Source organism: Salmo trutta, chromosome 12, assembly GCF_901001165.1.
Source record: "Salmo trutta chromosome 12, fSalTru1.1, whole genome shotgun sequence".
Classification (NCBI taxonomy): Eukaryota; Metazoa; Chordata; class Actinopteri; order Salmoniformes; family Salmonidae; genus Salmo; species Salmo trutta.
This window is the reverse complement of record NC_042968.1, coordinates 2,000,757-2,025,448: the sequence shown is the minus strand read 5'-3', so window position 1 is coordinate 2,025,448 and position 24,692 is coordinate 2,000,757. Positions and strand designations below refer to the sequence as shown.

The window sequence follows — 24,692 nt, the reverse complement described above, 5'->3', positions numbered from 1 at the left end:
TTCTCAGTGGAGAATAAGTATTTTAGTACAGGACTAGGCTAATTATGTGTTTGGTTAAACTGGCCCTATATAAATAGAGCATCTCAATTGAACATGTTTCATAGTTGAGGATTACGCTTAATCTATGTTTGGGAAACAGGCCTATATTGTTTTACCCACATACATTATTCCTCATCGTCGTGTCTGCTAATACATAGAGGTGACCCAGGTGTGCGGGCTGGGTCTTTCCTCTACCCAATCTCCTCTAACCAATAATTACCCATCTGTCTCGGCTAGCTGTCTTGTGCAGCGCTGCATCGGCCCCACAGGCTAGCGTAGCCTGGCTTCCTGTTTACACCCTCCATCAATAATTCACTGTATTACATTAGGATCCCCGCTAGCTCTCGGCTCTTTCGTTACTTTCTCAGATGAGGAGTTTTTGGGGGGAGGCAGAGGGTTTTTGTCATTAATTATTTACCGACCCACCAACGTCTCCTGATTTGTTTAGCCTTGTTTTGTTTTTGCGGCCATTTTCGGGGGGAAAGTGAGCAGAAAGGGATGATGTCTCAGGGGGAGTTGATTGTCTTGGCCTGTTGCTTTTGGTAAGAAAGAAAAGAGGTTTGTAAATGTTTTGGAGGCATCTTGACTTGCCTAAGTTAAAGTACCTCCCAATTTGATCTGTGTGGGAGTGCAGGTGCCTTCAGTTAGGTTGGAATTACAGGGGTACACTTCCACAACAAAGTAGGGCACTCCCATAACTGTTGAAAATGATGTAGGCACCCTCATGAGTGGTAAAAATACACAAATACCAACACTGTACCAGATACTTTTCTTGGGAACACCCCCCAATTGTAGTCTGTTTACCTTGATCCCTCGATACAGCAAGTACATTACGATAGTACAGTAGCTTTATCTTGAATCATTTACCACTTCCTAAGATCCCCCATTCATTTACAAACACAACGTTTATGGTTTTCTATCAGTGGGTGGAAAGAAATATTGAGGAGTGTGGCTCTACAAACTGACTAGCTGCTGCAATATTTCCCAGAATGCACTTGAAGTCAGGGGGACCTACAAATCAGATTAGTGACGGCTTGATTCAATCACTGTTGTCAGTGGTGGTCAACGGCCACAATTATACATTGACAGTGAAGCTTTCTCACTTAGAGGTAAGTAATTGTCAACAGAAGCCATCGTGTGGAATTGTTCAATTGTGGCTGTCCATACATTGGCGATGAAGAGCTCTTTCAATTATGGGCAGTGCTATGGTCAGTGATCTATGGAGCCATTGCATGGAGACTGGTGTGGGTAACTTGGAGGAATCCTATAGCAGTGTCAGTATGAGTGAATGAAGGTCAAGAGCTTTCGGCCTTGCGATGTGGTAGTGAATTTTTGTGAGTGGTCAGTATTTTGTCTTGATGAAATCCCAGTTTGGTGTCGAAATGTCCTTGTCTTATTAAACACTTCAGGAGGATCATACCATTGTGCGGATTTACTATTTCTTATTTTTTGGTCTTGGTCACAGTGCATTGAGTGTACACTATAACACTACAGACCATGCTAGGTGACAAGGCACACTTGAAAAGTGCCAGTGTTTCATTTACAATTCATACAGTAACATGATGGCATTTTAAACCACCCCATCTAACCATGGTCCGTGTAAGGTGTCAAAGCACATTCCGTTTGCCGGGAAAATTAGCTGATGCTGTGAAAAAGCCACAAGGAAGAATTTAATTACAGTCTCTGCTCAGTGTCACTGTGTATTTAGGGTGCAGACTGCAGCCTCCAGCCTGCTGTCAGTGTATAATTTGCCGGGACAGAGAAATGTGGAGTCTGGTTACTTTATCACGGTGGCCTGTGGGTCAGGATTCCAGGACAGGAGGCCTCGACCTGGACAGATGCCCGGGAAGTGGTCCTCTCATAGATCCTGGCACCCAGCCCTGCATGGCTGTATCTGTGCCCATTGCCCACAGTTTACAATGAAAATACGGTGCCAACCCTTCCACCTCATAATGCCAATGCGTCCTGGTGCCCTCCGCTATGTTGGGCGATGGGGAGTGACAATGGGGGAGGAGAGGAATGGTGAGGGGAGAAGAGGAAGGGAGGCTGGGGAAGGTGGGGTTCAAGCCCTCCACAGGCTATAGCCCACGTGGCAGGGAGAGGAAGGGAGTCCAGCTGCCTCCACAGCCCCTGCACTGGCAAGAGCTCTCACTGCTCTCTTTCTCTTCTCTCCTCTCTGTCTTTCTATCTCTCCTCTATGTTCTCTGTGCTATTCTCTATCCTTGTCACTGTTTATCTTTCTCTCTCTCTCAATTATCTCTCTCATAACTATCAATGTGTCACCTGTTTTCTGCCACTCTTTCTCCTTACTTCCTGTTTCTTAATCTCTTGCTCTCTCTTCCTAAATCTCTCTTTCTCTCTCCTCATTACTATCATTCTGCCACCCGTTTTCATAATTAGGGTTTCCGCTCTCTAGTTCAACTATTCTTCTCTGCTTCATTCACAGCATTTTTGCCCCTTCTATCTCTCTCTCTGCTGTCTCTGGTTTCCCCAAATCTTTTTAAAAGTATGAAAATGATCCACCTATTGCAGCAAGCGTTTCATGTATTGCATATTAAATATTTAAAGTAACCATACAGCAGTGTAGAGGGTTGAAAGCTATAGCTTTGGCAAACAGGCAAGCTCTCTTCAATGTCTGGGTGACACTGAACAGTTTCTTCCTATACCTTGTCTGGTTTGTATTGTAGTGAGACTGCGTCTGCCTACAGTGAATTGGAAAGATTGATTAACAGATTCTGATTGAATGGCATAGAACCCACTCTCTTGACCTTACTACCCACTTGTAGATCTCTGATGATGGTCACATACACTACTTGACCAAAAGTATGTGGACACATCTCATTCCAAAGTCATGGGCAATAATATGGAGTTGGTCCCCCCTTTGCTGCTATAACAGCTTCCACTCTTCTGGGAAGGCTTTCCACTAGATTTTAGAACATTGCTGTGGGGACTTGATTCCATTCAGCCACAAGAGCATTAATGAGGTCGGGCACTGATGTGGGCAATTAGGCAGGCTCGCAGTCGGCATTCCAATTCATCTCAAATGGGTTAGACGGGATTGAGGTCAGGGCTTTGTACAGGCCAGTCAAGTTCATTCACAAAGATCTCGACAAACCATTTCTGTGTGGACCTCGCTTTGTGCACGGGGGTATTGTCATGCTGAAACAGGAAAGGGACTTCCAAAAACTTTTGCCACAAAGTTGGAAGCAAAGAATTGTCTAGAATGTCATTGTATGCCGTAGTGTAAAAATGTCCCTTCACTGGAACTAAGGGACTTAGCCCGGACCATGAAAATGAGCCCCAGACCATTCATTATTCCTCCTCCACCAAACTTTACAGTTAGCACTATGCATTGGGGCAGGTAGAGTTCTCCAGGCATCCACCAAACACAGATTTGTCAGTCGGACTGCAAGATGGTGAAGTGTGATTCATGACTCCAGAGAACGCGTTGCCACTGTTCCAGAGTCCAATGGCGGCAAGCTTTACACCACTCCAGCCTATGCTTGGCATTGCACATGGTGATCTTAGGCTGCTCGGACACGGAAACCCATTTCACGAAGCTCCCGACAAAAACTTATTGGACAGACAATTTTTATGCACTCGGTGGTCCCGTTCTGTGTGGCCTACCACTTCGTGGCTGAGCTGTTGTTGCTCCTAGACGTTTCCACTTCACAATAACAACACTTACAGTTGACCGGGGCAGCTATAGCAGGGCAGAAATTTGATGACTGGACTTGTTGGAAAGGTGGCATCCTATGATGGTCCCACTTTGAAAGTCACTGAGCTCTTCAGTAAGGCCATTATATTGCCAATGTTTGTCTATGGAAATTGCATGGCTGTGTGCTCGATTTTATACACCTGTCAGCAACGTGTGTGACTGAAATAGTCAAATCCACTTATTTGAAGGGGTGTCCACATACTTTGTATATATAGTGTACCTGCAGAACAGTAATGCTCCAGTGTCTTTCCTCTAGGTACAAATCTAGGATCAGTTTCCCCTCCTCCAATCCTAACCATTAGCGGGGGAAATATCCCATGTGGTCAGTTAGTATAGTATGCTGCTTGCAACGCCAGGGTTGTGGGTTCAATTCCAACGGGGGACCAGTACGAAAAAAAAAGGGTGGGGAGAAAGTATAAAAATGTATTCACTCTTCTGTAAGTTGCTCTGGATAAGAGCGTCTGCAAAATTACTCAAATGTAAATTAAATGCAAACTGACCCAAGACCAGTGTCTTGGATAAACTTCACCCTACAGTAACATTGTGATATACAGACAGTACCTGTGTTGGAGACAGAGTTCTCCTGCTTGCATTTCCCTTTGGTGACTGAGACATCATCGATGGCAATGTCCCCTTCATAGCCCGATCCCCGAATAGCCTCAAACATCACCTGAACAGGGAAAAAGAAAAAAACTTGTATTTCCATAGAAAATAAACTTCCACTTGCTACTCAGGAGACGTACTTGAATGCTTCAGTTTTGTGACTTGTGTTTTGTGACTCGCATTGTGAATAGCACCAAAGTGTTGTTACAAATTGCTTCAAGAATATGCAGACCTACAAGTGATTTATCACACTCAGAATACCGAATATGTTTTACATTTCAACACTTCCCAAAACACTTTCCTCACTTTCCTCCTTTATGCTATACTCCCAGTCGATATTCACATCATAAGAAGGAATTCCCCTAGATTACGCCTCCATTGGCCCTCATTGAAAAATAGCCAACTTCTTGGTTAATTTTTTATTATACAGAAATAAAAAACTGCTGAAAAGCTGCCATTTTGTACAATGTACAGTACATCAAACCAGGTAAAAAAAATCACAATCTCTAGTTTGCAACGCTCCCACGTAGGGAAATAGAGCCTGCGACGAGAGCCCTGTGACTTCAGGCTATTTGTTGTGAGAGTGTGAAATTGCGGTACCCGGTATCCGAATACACATAGCTATGTGTGTGGTAAGACACTTAACTTGTTTAGTATAGTCTGTTTAATTCCAGTCTGTAGTACTGTAATTAGTAATGAAGAATTGTAAAAGAGTGACAGAGTTTCTCTAAAGCCATGTTATGAGGCCATTTGAAAAAAAGGGAGGGGAAAGAACAAACGTCCAAAAATAAAAAACTAGGCCAGATATTGTGGCGGAAGCAACGAGCAGTTGCTCATATCTCCTGGCCACCTGTTCGGAAAAGTTTACATTCGGCTCGCCGTTTTTACCCAGAAGGCCTTGCTTTGGATTGACAGCTTAATTACTGTGGAAAGCTGCGTCCCCAAACCCCATCCCACCGAGCTAATCAAAGATGGAGTGTATTCCATTTGGTGAAAAAAAGGAAAAAACAACCGCCACCACAACAACAAGGAGCACACTTTCATCCGTAATGGCATTCAACTCAGACTGGAGGCTAATGTATTTGCAATCTTCCGCAATCATTTGCCATGGATATACAGTATCCATTTTTTGTTTTCTCGTTTCAATTAAGAAAGTGCTTGCTGTTTATGTTCAAGTGCAACAAATTCTGTTATTATTTTCTACCAGGCAGTTTCCACGTGGCGTTTTCATATCATGATAGCACATTTGCTGTCCTTCTAAACCATGTTTCATGATGAAAGTCAAGTTTCTCGTGTGAGAGCGGAAAGTTGTGTGTGTGTGCGCTCATTCATGTTAGTGTATAGCCTCTTGACCCGTGGTTGACCAGGGACTCATTGATTACCCACTCAGCTCTCTGACCACTCTCTCTCCCTCTCACAACTTCCTCCTCGCTCACTTTCTTTCTCATTCTCTCTCTCTCTCTATTACTGAAAGAGAGCGAGAGAGAGAATGAGAGAGTGAGAGAGTGAGAAAGAAAGCGAGAGAGGAGGACGATGGGAGAAGGAGAGGGAGAGAGAGTGGTCAGAGAGCTGAGTAGGTAATCGAAACTCTCTATTACTGAATCAGAGAGAGAGAGAGAGAGAGCTTCTCCAATTACACACAAAGGGAAGGAGCCAAACAGGCGGACGCCGCATCTCTCTCTGCTATTCTCTAATTTAATCCTTGAATACACTCCTTTGAACGAGGGACTCCTTTGAATAAATAAAGAAAGCCTGGAGAGGAGGCTTTGACAGGGATGGAGGGAGTGGAGGAGTGAGACTCTGATAGATGTGGCCAGTTTTCTCATTTGTGAGGAAGGTTGATTTGATTTGCTTGCTAGGGCAAACAAGGTATGAGGGGTGGCTAGGCTAATTGGCCGAAGGGCCGTGGCGGACGGGCGGTGTCAGGCGTAAGAGCCTGGTCACGATGTTCGATTATACTCAATATTATTAGACTCACACTGTTATATATGCAGACACACACACCGAAGGTGCGCACACACAAACACACACCTCCTAAATGTATTCTGTATCTTTGTGTGCATGTGTGTTTGTGTCTGCAGCAGGCCAGCTCTTGCTATTAGTTATTATTTTTATTTATGTATTCACTTCCATGGCTCTTTCTTGTAAATCTCCTTGTCTAAAAGGCAGAGGCCAGCGTTTGCCGAAAGTGCAAGCCTGATTTATTATAGGGCAGAAGAGCCTCACCTGGGGCTCTGAATACACGGACACACATAAACACACACATGCGCACACGCACACACACTGAGACACACACGTGCTTGTATACACACATGCACGAACACATTCAAATACACATGCACTATGGCCACGAGAGAGAGAGTGAGGTAGAAAGGAGAAGATTGAGGGAGACATGAGATAAAAGAGAAAGAGAGAAAGGGGGTGAGAGGGAAGAGAGATAGAAAGAAAGCTGCCAAACCCTCATGAATTAAATGGTTAAAAAGCTGGATGTGTGTGCGTGTGCGTGTGTGTGTGTGTGTGTGTGTGTGTGTGTGTGTGTGTGTGTGTGTGTGTGTGTGTGTGTGTGTGTGTGTGTGTGTGTGTGTGTTAGTCGTTATTGATGTGTGTCTTTGTAAAGTTCGGGGTGTGTGTGAGATTTTGCAAGCTGTGTGAATGTGTGTGTGTGTGTAAGTGTTTTAATTACTATGCTCTCCTCATTTTGTATTTTCCTGCTGGAGCTGATACATTTGTAGCAATAGAATATGTTAAACCTCAAGGGAGTAAGGAAGAAAGGAAGCGAGGAAGGAAGGAAGGAAAGATGCATTTTAAAAGTATTTCAATGTGGCCCACTTTCTTTTTACAACACCCATTAACAATGAGCTAATTACAAAATCGCCGCTATCCACTCACTTCAAACAATCCCCATTCTCTCCTACTCTCGTCCAGCCTCCCCCTGAGGGATCCGTCCCTATAATTCCCATAGTGCTTCTCTCACATCGCCGTGCCAACCTGTTCCTGGCCGTACCACTTCCTTTGACAGGAAGTACAGTGGGCGGCGTGGACGTGGTGTTTTGCCTCCACTTGTAACCTTTAATGTAGTGCATTGATCTGTGGCCCTGCACAGAATACGCCAGGGGGGGAAACAGCCTGTAGAGAGCCCCGCTTTGAAGTGCTGTGTGTGTGGGAAAGAACGAAAGAGACAGAGGGGGGGGGGGGGGGGGGCATGCACAAGAGAGAATAAGCTAGTAAGAGAGAAAGGGAAGCAAGTGAGAGAGCGGGGGTAAACATGCAGAAGAGAAAGCGAGTGAGAAAGAGAGAGGCAATAGAGAGCAAGCAAGAGAGAGAGTGAAAGGAAGAGAGAAAGAGAGGGAAAGTAAGAGAGAGTCAGAAAGAGGAGGGAGAGAACATACGCTACCCAGGACAGCGCAGTGCAGCATGGGAGAAATGTGGGTTGCCCTGTTTTCCAATAAACCCAGAGGCACACCATTTGGCTGCAGGAAGGAAGGAACACAGATGGCCTCTGGGTAATCGTCATCTCAACCGGCCAAGATGTTTAGACAACTTTTCTCTTCGCATCATCCTTCTTAATGTTTTTATTTTTGATAGCGGTCATTTTAAGACATTTGTTTCTGCTTGCAAGTTGCTTTGGGGAGTAACCTGTATTTTTAGCAATAGTCTTTTTGGTGAATCCTCGCTAACATCACGGCTATTATAGACTGTTTATTGAATGTGTAGTGACAAGCAGGTTGCGATTTAACACAACATCAAAAGATGTGCCGAAAGTGAAATGATCAGCCTAGTGTGATGCCAATTGTTATTAATTTCTGTGCATAAGTAGGCAACCATAGCCATGACAGAGATGAGCAGTAGTTGACGACAGTACATGCCAGCTAGGTCATAATCTCTTGCCTGCAGTAATGACCAGTAGGCTTACAGTCATTTTCATCTCGAGTTTGGGTTGGCAGTACAGTATGCTTCACTTTCAACAAAACCATTTTACTCTCATATTCTTTAAATGTTATACTCTAAGCAGACATGAGTTCAAATACTATTTGAAATTGTTTAAAATTCTTTGCTCTAGCCTGCCAAAATGGGCTGGGTTTACATTTCTGTTACTATTCCATTGCTCCATCAAGCCAGGCAATCTCAATCAAGCACAGATAAAGTATTTGAAATAGTATTTTAACCCAGTCTGACTTTTATTTATCAAGAAGACGGATTGGAAATTAAATCTGTTCATTGTATTGCGAGGAATGAATATGTACACTGCATTTGGAAAGTATTCAGACCCCTTCCCTTTTTCCACATTTTGTTACATTACAGCCTTATTTCAAAATGGATTAAATCAACATATTTCCTCATCAACCTACACTCAATACCACATAATGACAAAGCGAAAAACAGGCTTAGAATTTTTTGCAAATGCATAAAAATACGAAATTCCTTATTCTGACCCTTTGATTTGAGACTCGAAATTGAGCTCAGGTGCATCCTGTTTCCATTGGTCATCCTTGAGATGTTTCTACAACTTGATTGGAGTCCACCTGAGGGAAGGGTACCAAACATTTCTGCATCATTGAAGGTCCCCAAGAGTGGCCTCCATCATTCTTAAATGGAAGTAGTTTGGAACCACCAACACTCTTCCTAGAGCTGGCCGCCCGGCCAAACAGCAATCGGGGGAGAAGGGCCTTGGTCAGGTAGGTGACCAAGAAACCCATGGTCACTCAGACAGAGCGGCATCGTTCCTCTGTGGAGATGGGAGAACCTTCCAGAAGAATGACCATCTCTGCAGCACTCCACCAATCAGGCCTTTATGGTAGAGTGGCCAGACGGAAACCACTCCTCAGTAAAAGGCACATGACAGCCCGCTTGGAGTTTTCCAAAAGGCACCCAAAGGACTCTCAGACCGTGAGAAACAAGATTCTCTGGTCTGATGAAACCAAGATTGAACTCTTTGGCCTGAATGCCAAGCGTCAAGTCTGGATGAAACCTGGCACCATCCTTACGGTGAAGCATGGTGATGGCAGCATCACGCAGTGGGGATGTTTTTCAGCGGCATGGACTGGGAGACTAGTCAGGATCATGCTGTGGGAATGTTTTTCAGGGGCAGGGATACTCATCTGGATTGAGGGAAAGATGAATGGAGCAAAGAGTACCGAGAGATCCTTGATGAAAACCTGCTCCAGAGCTCTCAGGACCTCAGACAGGGGCTAAGGTTAAACTTCCAACAGGACCACAACCATAAGCACACAGCCAAGACAACACAGGAGTGGCTTTGGGACAAGTCTCTGAATGTCCTTGAGTGGCCCAGCCAGAGCCCGGACTTGAACCCGATCGAACATCTCTGGAGAGACCTGAAAATAGCTGTGCAGCGACGCTCCCCATCCAACCTGACATAGCTTGAGAGGATCTGCAGAGAAGAATGGGAGAAACTCCCCAAATACAGGGAAGCTTCTAGCATCATACCTAAGAACACTCTAGGCTGTTTTTTTTATTTTAAACATATGCACACATTTCGAAAAACCTGTTTTTGCTTTGTCATTATGGGGTATTGTGTGTAGATTGATGAGGGGAAAAAACAATTTAATCCATTTTAGAATAAGACTAACATAACAAAATATGGAAAAAGTAAAGTGGTCTGAATACTTTCCGAATGCACTGTAAAAGCCATCTCTCTCTCTCTTTATTATACAGTACAACTGTTGACCAACTCTATTAAATCATTTTCTGTCTTGAATCATTATTTCCTTGCCATGAAACAGCTTCCAATTTTACATAACATAATTAGCCCTATGTTATTAGTCTGATACTACATAATTCATAATTGGTGTCATGAATAAAGATGGCTGCCAACGTTTATCTAATCTTCCTGCATGGCACTGCCAGTCTCAGCGGGTAAGCTGTCAGTACGAGATCCCTAAATTGTTGAGTCATTGATTGGGTTATCCATGCTAATCAACAAAGAATGTTGCTATATTGTATTTATGAAAATACTAACGACACAACGTGTCAGACTGAAATGAGGCTGGAAGGATTTATTAACCCTTATTTTACCAGATATACACATTCTCCAACCGTTCTCCCGACTTGCACCACCATTTTCTTCTACAGCAACAACCTGGGGAAGAGTTGCAATGGAGAGGAGGAGAGGGAAAGACAGGTACTGTAGAAAATCCTGACGAAAAAACCTCTTTGTATGTGTTCCGAAACACATGAATGAAAGTGTCAGACTTGGTCTAATGTTGAAAAACAAAACAATGCTTGCACAAAGTCTTTCTTGCGTGACTCATTTATGAGGAAAAAGTGAAATTTGTGTGCCAGACCCTAATGCAACTCATTGACTTCTCTCTCCTGCTCAAACTCTTTCTCTCTCAGATGAACTCCTCTACTATCTGTGAAGGTTTATTTATACTAACTGCTTCCATTAGATCGAATCCGAGATATATGTAGTCTCTTCGGACAAAGACATACACTTTGCTTCCTAACAACTTGCCTCCGCTCCGCTCCACTCAATACCGGCTGATACTGCAATATGTGAGGCTAGCCTCAAAGTGGATATAATTGCATTTTTTCTTACATCTAGCATTGAGGGAACAAACCCTTAAAGGGGCAATTCAGGATAAAAAAAAACAACAACGCGGTCATCTACCAACCTTTTTTGGTAAACAGCTGAGGGATAGGGCTATAGAAATGCAACCACTCTCAAATTCATAGACAGAGCTATGAATGCAAGGACAGACCACCCATAAGATAAAACTTGTAGTTTTACCCATATTTTAAAGCTATACAGTGTTTGGTTATGATTACATTGTTTACAGTAAAACAAGCTTATATGTTGGGTTCTGATGGGGTAGTATTTCAAATCAAATGAAATTGTATTTTTCACATCTGCCGACTACAACAGGTGTAGACCTTACTTACAAGTCCTTAACCAACAATGCAGTTCAAGAAATAGAGTTAATAAAATATTGACTAAATAAACTAAAATAAAAAAATCTAATAAATCAAAAAGTAACAAGAAATGTACATAACAATAACGAGGCTATATACAGGGGGTACCGAGTCAATGTGGAGGCTATATACAGGGGGTACCAATACCGAGTCAATGTGCGGGCGTACAGGTTAATCGAGGTAATTTGTGAAGTGACTATGCATAGATAATAAACAGCGAGTAGCAGCAGTGTAAAAACAAAAGGGGGACGTTCAATGTAAATAGTCCGGGTGGCCACTTGATTAGTTTAGTTGTTCAGCATGTTACATCTGCTCCTGCCACGCCCTCTACTTTTCATCCTATGTCTCCCTAACCTGCCACCACACCCCCAGTGCTCTCTCCCTCTCTCTCTCTGTGTGGGTGTATGTGATTGTGTGAGTTGAGACAGGTGTGCTGGAAGCAGAACAGATAGCCACCAGCTGTAATCTGTTCCATAATCAAGACCTCTACAAATACTCAGCCCTGCCACTTCCATGCTGCCAGTCCGTAGCCTCTGCACAGTCAGTCTGCGTTTGAAGCCATTTGTTCCAGCATAGATCTTGTTATCCTGTTGTGCCTGTTCCTCCTTAGCCTGACGCTGCGCTTCTCTCTGCTACAGTTCCGTCCGCTCTGACTGGTTCCTCTCTCCAGTCCCTTGTCTCGTCAGTCCTGCTTCCCTGTCCTGGACCCCCGCTCTACTGCTTCCTTGGATTCCGCTCCAGACCTGCTTACCCTGCCCCTACTCCCCTTGCCTCAGTTCCTGGTTCCCAGCTACCCATCCAAGCTTCCCCTGGCCTGCACCCCCCCACTTTTCAATAAATATCTTATTTACCATGTCCCGGTCTCCTTGTCTGAGTCTGCACTTGGGTTCACCTGCTATGCCACACATAACACAGCAGTCTTATGGCGTGGGGGTAGAAGCTGTTAAGGAGCCTTTAGGTCTAGACTTGACACTCCGGCACCGCTTGCAGTGCGGTAGCAGAGAGAACAGTCTATGACTTAGGTGACTGGAGTCTTTGACAATTTGTTGGGCCTTCCTCTGAGACTGCCTAGTAAATAGGTCCTGGATGACAGGAAGCTTGGCCCCAGTGTTGTACTGGGCTGTACGCATTACCGTCTGTAGCAACTTATAGTTGGAAGCCAAGCATTAGCCATACCAGGCGGAAGTGTCGTCGTTCAGCCAGTACTCGGTGAAACATAAGATATTACAGTTTTTAATGTCCCGTTGGTTGGAACTTTGAGACAGTTGAACTAAGCTCATTAGGCATTTAAGTTATACCCTTCAAGTATCAATGGCCAGATATTATATTTGGCAATAAATTAAGTGCAACAATGGATGTCGCAATCACAGTTTGCCCCATTAACTTATTAAATGTCCACTTAATATACGCTGCAGTCGAGGATCGAAGGAGACAGATATAGCCAAATAGGCAAATAAAACCAGAGAGCCCAAACAGTAAAAAACAAAAACAACGCCGACTTGGGTAAATTCCCACTGTCGGAAGGAGCCCTTCTCAGTCATTATCATTGATTGGTGAGAAAACAAGTGTCTGACAGAGCAGAAAAGAAAGAAAGTACAAGGGAGGGAGGTAAAGGAGGTGTTTTTCCTCAGCTCCATTGCTGGCAACCTACAGTACGGGAAGTCTGTCTGATACAAGAGAGAAAGTGGAAGAAAGAGAGACTATTACAAAGCCTTCGTACAAGCATCCCACCACTTGCCAGTGCTCAGATCAAGTCTGTTTTGTTTGCGTTATTCAATATCTCAATTTGTAATGTTATGGAATGTAGAGTGCATTCAAAGTATTCACATCCCCTGACTTTTTCCACACTTAGTTGTATTACAGCCTGAATTTAAAATTGATTGAATTCAGTTTTTTGGGTCACTGGCCTACACACAATACCTCATAATGCCAAAGCGGAATTATGTTTTAATGAATTTTTACAAATTAATAAAAAAATGTAAAGCTGAAATGTATTAAGTCAATAAGTATTCAACCCCTTCATTGTCAAATCAAATTTTATTGGTCACATATACATGGTTAGCAGATGTTAATGCGAGTGTAGCGAAATGCTTGTGCTTCTAGTTCCGACTATGCAGTAATATCTAACAAGTAATATAACAATTCCCCAACAACTACCTAATACACACAAATCTAAAGTGGTGAATAAGAAAATGTACATATAAGTATATGGATGAGCGATGGCCGAGCGGCATAAGCAAGGTGCAGTAGATTGTATAAAATACAGTATATATATATATATATATATATATATATATATATGATATGAGCAATGTAAGATATGAAACATTATTAAAGTGGCATTATTTACCTTAGCTTTAGAAAGTGCAACGTAACCCCACAGATACTGTAGTTTCGATAGAGAATCAAAAGAAGAACTACAATTCTCAGACATTCCACTTCCTGCTTGGAATTTTCTCAGGTTTTTGCCTGCCATATGAGTTCTGTTATACTCACAGACACCATTCAAACAGTTTTAGAAACTTCAGAGTGTTTTATATCCAAATCTACTAATACTATGCATATTCTCATTTCTGAGCAAGAGTAGTAACCAGTTTAAATCGGGTACGTTTTTCATCCGGTCGTGAAAATACTGCCCCCTATCCTAAACAGGTTAAAGTAACTAGTGATCCATTTATTAAAGTGTCCAGTGATTGGGTCTCAATGTAGGCAGCAGCCTCTCTGAGTTAGTGATTGTTGTTTAGCAGTCTGATGGCCTGGAGCTGTTTTTCAATCTCTCGGTCCCAGCTTTGATGCACCTGTACTGACCTCACCTTCTGGATGATAACGGTGTGAACAGGCAGTGGCTCAGGTGGTTGTTGTCCTTGATGATCTTTTTGGCCTTCCTGTGACATCGGGTGCTGGATGTGCCATGGAGGGCAGGTAGTTTGCCCCCAGTGAAGTGTTGGACAGACCGCACCACCCTCTGGAGAGCCTTGTGGTTGAGGGCGGTGCAGTTGCTGTACCAGGCTGTGATATAGCCTGACAGGATGCTCTCGATTGTGCATCTGTAAAAGTTTGTCAGGGTTTTGGGTGTCAAGACACATTTCTTCAGCCTCCTGAGGTTGAAGATGTGCTGTTGCGCCTTCTTCACCACAACTGTTTGTGTGGGTGAATCATTTCAGTTTGTCAGTGATGTGTATGCCCAGGAACTTAAAACTTTCCACCTTCTCCACTGCTGTCCCTTCGATTTGGATAGGGGGGTGCTCCCTCTGCTGTTTCCTGAAGTCCACGATCATCTCCTTTTTTTTGTAGATGTTGACTGAGAGGTTGTTTTCCTGACACCACACTCCGAGTTCCCTCACCTCCTCCCTGTAGGCTATCTCGTTGTTGTTGGTGATCAAGCCAAGTCAATGTTGTGTCGTCTGCAAACTTGATGATTGAGTTGGAGGCGTGCATGGCCACACAGTCATGGTGAACAGGGAGTACAGGAGAGGGCTGAGCATACACCCTTGTGGGGCCCCAGTGTTGAGCGTCAGCAAAGTGGAAATGTTGTTTCCTACCTTCACCACCTGGTGGTGGCCTGTCAGAAAGTCCAGGACCCAGTTGCACAGGGCAGGGTTGAGACCCAGGGCCTCCAGCTTGATGATGAACTTGGAGGGTACTATGGTGTTGAATGCTGAGCTGTAGTCAATGAACAGCATTCTTACATAGGTATTCCTTTTGTTCAGATGGGATAGGGCAGTGTGCAGTGTTATGGTGATTGCATCATCTGTGGACCTGTTTGGGCGGTATGCAAACTGAAGTGGCCGGCAAGGTGGCGGTGATACGATCATTGACTAGCTTCTCAAAGCACTTCCTGATGACAGACGTGAGTGCTATGGGGCGGAAGTCATTTAGTTCAGTTATCTTTTACTTTTTGGGTACAGGAACAATGGTAGCCATCTTGAAGCATGTGGGAACAACAAACTGGGATAGGGAGTGATTAAATATGTCCATAAACACACCAACCAGCTGGTCTACACATGCTCTGAGGACGTGGCTAGGGATGCCATCTAGCCAGCAGCCTTGAGTGGGTTAACAAGTTTAAATGTTTTACTCACGTCAGCCACGGAGAAGTAGCAGGTTGGGACGCAGTCTTTGTTAGCAGGCAAAGAAGGTTTTTAGTTTGTCTGGAAGCGTGATGTCAGTGTCCGTGACGAGCTGTATTTGTAGTCTTATTTCCTGTAGGAAAGGTTCTCTCTGAACTTTTCTCCGTTCAACTTTGCCTTGATCCTGACTAGTCTCCCAGTCCATGCCACTGAAAAAACATCCCCACTGCGTGATGCTGCCATCACCATGCTTCACCGTAAGGATGGTGCCAGGTTTCATCTAGACTTGACGCTTGGCATTCAGGCCAAAGAGTTCAATCTTGGTTTCATCAGACCAGAGAATCTTGTTTCTCATAGGCGCCTTTTGGCAAACTCCAAGCGGGCTGTCATTTGTCTTTTACTGAGGAGTGGTTTCCGTCTGGCCACTCTACCATAAAGGCCTGATAGGTGGAGTGCTGCAGAGATGGTTGTCATTCTGGAAGATTATTCCATCTCCACAGAGGAACTCTAGAGCTCTGTCAGAGTGACCATGGGGTTCTTGGTCACCTACCTGACCAAGGCACTTCTCCCCCGATTGCTCAGTTTGGCCGGGTGGACCACTCTGGGAAGAGTCTTATTGGTTCCAAACTTCTTCCATTTAAGATTGATGGAGGCCACCGTGTTCTTTGGGACCTTCAATGCTGCAGACATTTTTTGGTAGCCTTCCCCAGATCTGTGCCTCAACACAATCCTGTCTCGGAGCTCTATGGACAATTCCTTCAACCTCATGGCTTGGTTTTAGCTCTGACATGCACTGTCAACTGTGGGACCTTATATAGACAGGTGTGTGCCTTTCTAAATCATGTCCAATCAATTCAATTTACCACAGGTAGTCCCCAATCATGTTGTAGAAACAACTCTGTTTCTATTGATAATCAATGGAAACAGGATGCACCTGAGCTCAATTTCGAGTCTCATAGCAAGGGTTCTGAATACTTTCCGAAGGCACTGTAAAGACTCAGGGGGTTGAATACTTATCTTATCAAGATATAAGTGTTTTATTTTTCATAAATGTTTTACATGTTTTCTTCCTCTTTGACATTAGCGAGTATTTTGTGTAGATCGTTGACCCCCCACATTAAATCCATTTTAATCCTGCTGTGTAACACAACGAAATGTGGAAAAAGTCAAGGGGTGTGAATACTTTGTGAAGGTACTGTAGGCCCACTTTAGCAGCAGAGGAGCTCTGCTGAGAGGATGCAGAGTGAGGCGCTGTGGACTGGACTCAAGCCCAATTCTAATATTGAGGAGATTCTGTCCTGTTCTACATTTACATAATTTAGCAGATGCTTGAATACAGAGCGACGTACAGAAGCAATTAGGGTTAAGTGCCTTGCTCAAGGTCATATCAACACACTTTTCACCTTGTCGGCTCGGGATTGAACCAGCGAACTTTTGTTTACGAGCCCAACGCATTTAATCTCTAAGATACCTTCTCCCTTAAGTGTGCACTCGTTCACTTCCCCTTGATGATTTCAAATCATTGGTTTGGTGTGGATTAGTGGTTCTCAACCTGTTTTGCTTACTGTACCCCCAATCACATTCTGTTTTGCCCGAAGTACCCTCTCATGTGCAACTGATGGTTATTATGTCTTCCAAGTACCCCATGTGGATAGACCAGGAACCCCTGGGGGAACTAGTACCTCAGGTTGAGAATCATTGGGGTAGATCAGGGGTCTCCGACCCTGTTCCTGGAGAGCTCCCTTCCTATATATTTTCGCTCCAACCCCAGTTGTAACTCACCTGGTTCAATTTATCAACCAGCTAATTATTAGAATCAGGTGTGCTAGATAGAGCTGGAGTGAAAACCTACAGGATGGTAGCTCTCCAGGAACAGGGTTGGAGAGCCCTGGTGTAGTGTCTACCATATGTCTCATACGATCCAATGCTTGTAAATCCTTGAGGGAAAGTAAACGTGTGAACACTTCAATGAGATGGGGGAGAATTGTAATTTGGCTTCAGTCTGGACTCAATGTCCCTTGCCCTCCCTTCTGCCCAAACACAAGGATAGTGGCAGTTGGGTGTGGAGGCACTGAAGTATCATATAAGTGATATTGTGTTTATGATAGCGGAAACATAAATTATTATTGAAAAGTCACATTCATGTAAATGTCTAACTAGTTCATGTAAACGTCTTACTAATTAACAACTTTTGATTCAGTCCCACTATTGAACATCTACACCAAAGAGGAAGCACAACTAACATCAACGAACCTAATGTTATATGATTGTGGACGATAGTAAGGTGAGGAGAGGCGCAAGTATGTACTAGTGATTGAGACACAGCGATCAGAAAACAAGAACACACAAAAACAAAACCCCTGATTTGCTATGTAGCCAACACCTCTACTCCCTCATCTCCACCCTCTTCACCAACCCACCCCCTTTCCGACACCCCTCCTCTCCGCTGTCAAAAACAAATGGTGTAGGAGTGGAGAGGGGGATGAATATGAATCTTTAAACAAGTGTTGAAAGAAGGAAGCGGTGCTTTATTAATGACTTATACTTCTATTCATTATCGGCCAAGACAGCGTCGGGCCCAATTTGCAGTTTAAACCCACACTACACAGAAAGGAGAAGAAAGAATACTGTGTCCCAAATGGCACCCTCTTCCCTATGTAGTCCAGTACTTATGACTAAGACCCATAGGGCCCTGGTCAAAAGTTGTGCACTATAAAGGGAAGGGGGTGCCATTTGGGACACAACACTTTTCTCCCCCCACAAACGCTAAAGACACTAAAGGTGCCCCTGTAAAAAACAAATTTGTCTGTGTGAAGTCGAGTCCTTGAGGTGTGGTGTTGTGTGAGGTAGGTGGCGTGGGAATATATAAACACAAATGTAAAAGCAACATGTAAAGTGTTGGTCCCATGTTTCATGAACTGAAATGAAAGATCCCAGAAATGTTTCATACACACAAAAAGCTTATTTCTCAGATTTTGTGCACAAATGAGTTTACATCCCTGTTAGTGAGCATTTCTCATTTGCCAAGATCATCCATCCACCTGACAGGTGTGGCATATCAATAAGCTTCTAAAACAGCATGATCATTACACAGGTTCACCTTGTGCTGGTGACAATAAAAGGCCACTCTAAAATGTGCATTCTTGTCACAAAACACAATGCCAATTTGGCAGTACGTCCAACCGGCCTCACAACCGTAGACCATGTGTAACCACATCAGCCCAGGACCTCCACATCCGGCTTCTTCACCTGCGTGATCATCTGAGACCAGCCACCTGGACAGCTGATGAAACTGTGGGTTTGCACAACCGAAGAATTTCTGCACAAGCTGTCAGAAACCGTCTCAGGGAAGCTCATCTGCGTGCTTGTCTTCCTCACTAGGGTCTTGACCTGACTGCAGTTCGGCGTCGTAACCGACATCAGTGGGCAAATACTCACCTTCGATGACCACTGGCATGTTAGGAAAGTATGCTCTTCACAGATGAATCCCGGTTTCAACTGTACTGGGCAGATGGCAGACATGTAGGCGAGTGGGCGAGTGGTTTGCTAATGTCAACGTTGTCAGAGAGCTCCGTGGTGGCGGTGGGATTATGGTATGGCCAGGTATAAGCTATAGACAATAAACACGATTGCCTTTTTTCGATGACAATTTGAATGCACAGAGATACTGTGATGAGATACTGAGGCCCATTGTCATGCTATTCATCCCCCTGCCATCACCTCATGTTTCAGCATGAAAATGCACAACCGCATATCTGTACACAATTCCTGGAAGCTGAACATTTCGTAGTTCTTCCATGGCCTGCATACTCACCAGACATTGAGCATGTTTGGGATGCTCTGGATCAACGTGTACGACAGCCGGTTCCAGTTTCTGCCAATATCTAGCAACTTCGTACAGAAACTAAAGAGTTGTGGGACAACATTGCACAGGCCACAATCAACAGCCTCATCCACTCTACGTGAAGGAGATGTATCGCGCAAGCATGGGTCAAATAGTGGTCACACCAGATACTGACTGGTTTTCTGATCCATGCCCCTACCTTTTTTTAAAGGTATTTGTGACAAAGAGATGCAAATCTGTATTCCCGGTCATGTGAAATCCATAAATTAGGGCCTAATGAATTAATTTCAATTGACTGACTTCCTCATATTGTGGTATCCCGGGAGGTCTACCCCAGGGGTTGGTGATAGAGGGGAGATACGTGTCGCAACGTTGGCTCCTTCTGCTGGGAGTACCTGGTAATTAGGGGGGAGTGCCAACCAGCTGTGCAGGCCACGTAAATGGAGCACCGTGGCACACCGCAGGAGAGAAAAAGAGGCAAGGAGTGAGTCGACAGAGGGGGATGAAGCTCCCGGGAGCACAAAGCCGAATATGAGAAGAAGAACCGAGCCAACCCTTAGTTATTTGTTTTTTCTTTTATTTTTTGTTGCCTAGGAAAGTCGTGTTTTCTGACTAGAACCTCCCTTTCTCTGTGTCCATCCCTGTGCCCTCAACCCAACACCCCACGGTTTATCACATATGGTGGAGAATGCGGGCAACTCAGTATCTTTTGGTGCTGTGGGGTCGAGTGTACAGAGATAATCATGTAGGAACTGGTGGCTCAGTTTATTCTCACCCACAAAAGCAACAGGCTCTCCAGGAGCAAGCGCTGGAGGAGCAGCACCAACAAAACCTCTGACTGGTAGTAGAGGTAGCCTAGCTGAAAGGTGGTACGGCTTAGGAGGTTAGCACGAATCAGTTTCTGGTCAAGCTAAGGGAGGAAGATGATGTGGAGACGTATTTGTGCACCTTCAAGAGGACAGTGCAGCGGGAAGGGTAGCCCAAACCCAAGTGGGCCAGCCTTTTGGCAGCCTACCTCTCCGGGAAGGCCCAGAAGGCCTATTTTGACTTGAATGCTGACCAGGCAGTGAATTATGAGGGACTCAAATGCAAGATCCTGAGCTGTTACGGATTCAGCCTTGCACATCTGGTCCATGACTGGGCCTTTAACTCTACCAACTCTCCCTGTGCTCAGATGAGCGACCTGGTGTGTCTTACCAAGGGCTGGCTACTGACCGACATACCGTCCCTTCAGATAATTGGTAAGGTTTTCCTGGATAGGTACCTTCGGGCCCTCCCCTACAAAATGAAGAAGGCAGTGAGCATGCAGAACCCCCAAAGCCTGTAGGATTTGTTGACTGTGGTGGAAACCCACCAGAACACCCAGGACCTGCTTAAAGTGGCCCGGGCGGAGAGAGCGGATGCGGGGTGGGGGATGGAAAGCACAGAGAGAGGCTATGAGCTGAAGGGGGCCTGGACGAAACCAGCCAAGGCCGTGAAGCGGGAGGGAGACCCGAACTGACGATGACGTCTGCTGCTAGACCCAGATCAGAGGCGCTGCTATGAGTGCGGCAAGCCGGGACACCAGCTCAGGGGTAACCCGGATGGTGAGTTACGTCACCTCCTGTTAGGCAAACACCAAGACGGTCCCTCCGATGGTTCCAGTATGAATCGATGGCATCGACAGAAATTAGAAATGTAGTTTTTCTTTTGAATCCCTTGAAAAACTACAGTGACATAGGATTTACGTTGCACCTCCTAACTCTTCCATTGGCTGTCAACAATCTTTAGAAACTGGTTTTTACCATCACCTGTTACCGGGAAGAAAATTGTGGCTCAGTCAATCACTGGCCAGTCTGAGGACAGGTGTCTTATGATGCGCGTGTACATGACTTTGTTGTTTTTTTATTTTTCATCTGGGATGAATACCTATTGCCCGGTTGTAAAATTATTGCAATTTTACGTAAAAAAATACCCTAAAGGATTAATTGTAAACATCGTTTGACGTGTTTCTACAAACGGTAATGGAACTTTGAACATTTCGTCCACGCCACATGGCATTGTAAAGTGTTCTGGATGGGTCAACAAAATGGATGTATTTGGACATAAATGATGGACTTTGCAGAACAAATGAACATTGCTTGTGGAAGTGGGTGCCCATCTGAGTGCATTCCGCCGAAGATCAGCAAAGGTAAGTAAATATTTCAAACATATTTTTAGAGATGTGTCGACGTCGTGGTTGTAGGCTAACTGTATAGCTTAGCATTGAAGGCTAAGTTCTGTACTCAGAATATTGAACAATGTGCTTTTTCCGTAAAGTTATTTTGAAATGTGACAAAGTGGTTGCATAAAGGAGTAGATTATCTCTAATTCTTTAAATAATTGTTATAAATTTTGTCAACGTTTATGAGTTCTTCTGTAAATTAAATGTTCCTGTTCACCGGTGGTTATGGGGAGAAAACATTTTCTGAACGTCACGCGCCAATGTAAAAATTGGGTTTTTGGATATAAATATAAACTTGATCGAACAAAAAATGCATGTATTGTCTAACATGATGTCCTAGGAGTGTCATCTGATGAAGATCGTCAAAGGTTAGTGCTTAATTTTAGCTGTATATCTGGTTTTGTGATGGCTATCCGTGCTTGGAAAATTGCTTTTTTTTTTGCTAAGGTGCTATGCTATGCCTTTTTGAAATCGGACAATGTGATTGGATTAACGAGTAGAGTATCTTTAAAATGCCATATAAGACTTGAATTTTAATTTTGAGATTATTTTGTTTTGAATTTTGCGCCGTGCTATCTCACTGGTTGTTGTCCAACCAATCCCTTTAGCGGGATTGTATCCCGCTAAAGGGTTAAGTTTATTTTTTGTTGCCTAGTGAAATCGTGTTTTCTGACTAGAACCTCTCTGTGTCCATCTCTGTGCGCTCAACCCAATACCCCACAGTTGACCACAATGTGAACTGTAACTCAGTAAAATCTTTGAAATTGTTGCATTGCGTTTATAAATGTTTTTAAAGCTGAATGCGAGCTGAGGATTTATGTTAATTCATTTGTCGGACCATGCTGAGGAACTTGACCCTGACTTCGCATGGTTAAATTAATTTAAAACTGTTTGCAAACAGGAAACTGAATGGAACAACATGTTGTCGCGCAGGCATAACAAATTACACACCCAAGCAAGCAATCTGACCCCCCCTCCAGCCCTCTTCCTGTTCTTCTCAGTGCATTCATCATCGATTCCATTTTTCCTCACACACACACACACACTGTATCTGGAATCATTACGAAAACAACGAGGAGGCTCTGTCTACCTCATAAATATTCCTGGTAATTGACCTGTCATAACTAATTGCTGAAGGGGGCAGGAGACTGGGAGTATGTGTGTGTGTGTGTGTGTGTGTGTGTGTGTGTGTGTGTGTGTGTGTGTGTGTGTGTGTGTGTGTGTGTGTGTGTGTGTGTGTGTGAATGTCTATGCATTTGTGTATGTCCAAGCATGTGTGTGTGTCTAGGCATGTGTGTGTTTTTGTGTGTGTCTGTGTGTGAGCGCGCGCCTTGCTGCTAAAGCTACCATTCTTTGGTCTTGAGACTATGGGACCTACAAACCAAACCAATGTGGAACGATCGGGTTTAATTTGGTCTCAGTGCTGTGGCCGAGGGAGAGAAGAAGACAAGGTGGCAAACAACTGGTTGAGATTGGACCGTTGGACTAGTTTGTAGTTACTCTGGACTATAGGGTTGTTGCTGGGTGTCACGGGTTGCTTGATTAATTATTTTATTCTTTCACTTTCTCTCACTCTCTCTGGTGGGGCGAGGTGAATGCGTGTGCTGTGAGATTTTTTCAGAGGCGGACATCCCACGTATTTAAACACGCACACACAAAGACACACCCACCAACACACACACAAGCAGTCTTAGAGGGAAGTGACAGCCTACAAGCAAGGTTGCTGACAGGCAAACCCATATGTACACATTCCTCTACTGTAAATACACGCGTGCAAACACACACATGTAAACACACAAAAGAGCCTTATATCCACACTCTTACTGACCCAGATACATACACACACTCAAGACAGTCACACATGCATGCGCACCAACACACTCAAGAACGCACATGCACACACACACACACACACACACTTGACTCAGCATAAACGGGCATCCTGGGGAGATGAGACGGAGCCCTGAGTGGTAATCACTGCACACTACACACACAGCACACTGAGTCAGCACTTCAGCCCGCCAGACACCATAGTGGGAGTAAGGTGCAACGGAGGCTCTTGTGGAGCCGAGTGGACCTCCATAGCGTGCCCACCAAAAAGATTTAGATTATTATATATTTTTCCAAAACTTCATTTTGTACATTAAAGCACTGGACATTCTGTGGATTACCCATTTTCTACAAAAACCATCAGTGTCCTATAAAAACCTTGCATCAGAGTTTTTGTTCATTACATTTTTTACATTGAAAGTAAAGTGAAAGTAGTTATCCCCCTCCAATGTGCTGTGAAAGTTTCTTACTCTCAAGTTTATTTGAAAACTACAACTTTTAAAACAAGGTTTTCCAAGGATGCAGATATAAAGCAATCGTGTGGATATTTTGTCAATAGGGTACATTTTTGTCTAGGCATACTCGCGGAAAGCTGTACCTGGAAGGGTCCACTGGGGTTGACGTTGATATTGGCCTGAATCCAGTCAGGACCCTGGTTCCCATCCAGAGTCCAGACCCGATCGCCCACAGAGGCGATGCTCTTCACCCTCAGCCACACATTCAGGGAACCTAGATGTGGAGGCAGAAAAGAGGGCCAGGGATAAGTTCAGGGGTTTTGGAGGGGGTGTATGTGTTTGTAAGTGTGTGTATCTGTCTCTTTACGTTAATGTCGGTACCTTGTGATTTATTTGTATGTGAGGCGTATACTTTGACTTTACATGCATACAATATACATATTAAGTACTGTATATTATTTTCATCACACCCTGGTGTTAGGATAATATAATCTCAAGGTGGGCAGCCGAGAGCTAGGGAGAAAGCCACTAACCTAAGTTATGCATTGAAATACCACTACTGCTTGTGTTTAGGAGAACCCAATATATTATTTACAAATCTCAGCTGGGTGCAGAAATAAAGGAAAGTGTCCTCAGGTGAAAGGGAAAATAAACATATATACTCTCAGAAATAAAGGGCTACAACCGCTTGTCACATGGGTGGCACCCTGGAAGGTCCTCCTTTGTTCTTTTAGTTATAGGTACATAATTGTACCCCAGTTCATACCTTAGAGAGTACTTTTCTCCACAGGTACAAAAGCAGGCTTTGTGCCTTTATACTGTATAGTACCACCACAGTAACAAAGCCCTTTTCCCCTTGTAAAAATGCACCTCCACCATAGACCACTTAAACTTGTACAACATTTCCACTCATTGGTGGCCAAAAATAACAATCTGAAAGCCATGCCCCACAAACCACGCCTACAATATAATTCCACAGTATGCATGTCTTGCTAAGTAA

General features: G+C 44.1%; 1 protein-coding gene across 2 annotated transcripts in view; it reads right to left on the bottom strand.

Moving 5' to 3' along the window:
• The window catches only part of LOC115202803 (MAM domain-containing glycosylphosphatidylinositol anchor protein 1), a 443,101-nt gene that overhangs the window by 10,749 nt on the left and 407,660 nt on the right, over positions 1–24,692 (bottom strand). For both annotated transcript variants that reach the window (XM_029766841.1, XM_029766842.1), the window contains exons 17-18: positions 23,836–23,966; positions 4,319–4,427 (exon numbers count right to left, since the gene is read on the bottom strand). In XM_029766841.1, the coding sequence (XP_029622701.1) occupies positions 4,319–4,427; positions 23,836–23,966 (240 nt within the window). The remainder of the gene's footprint in view (positions 1–4,318; positions 4,428–23,835; positions 23,967–24,692) is intronic.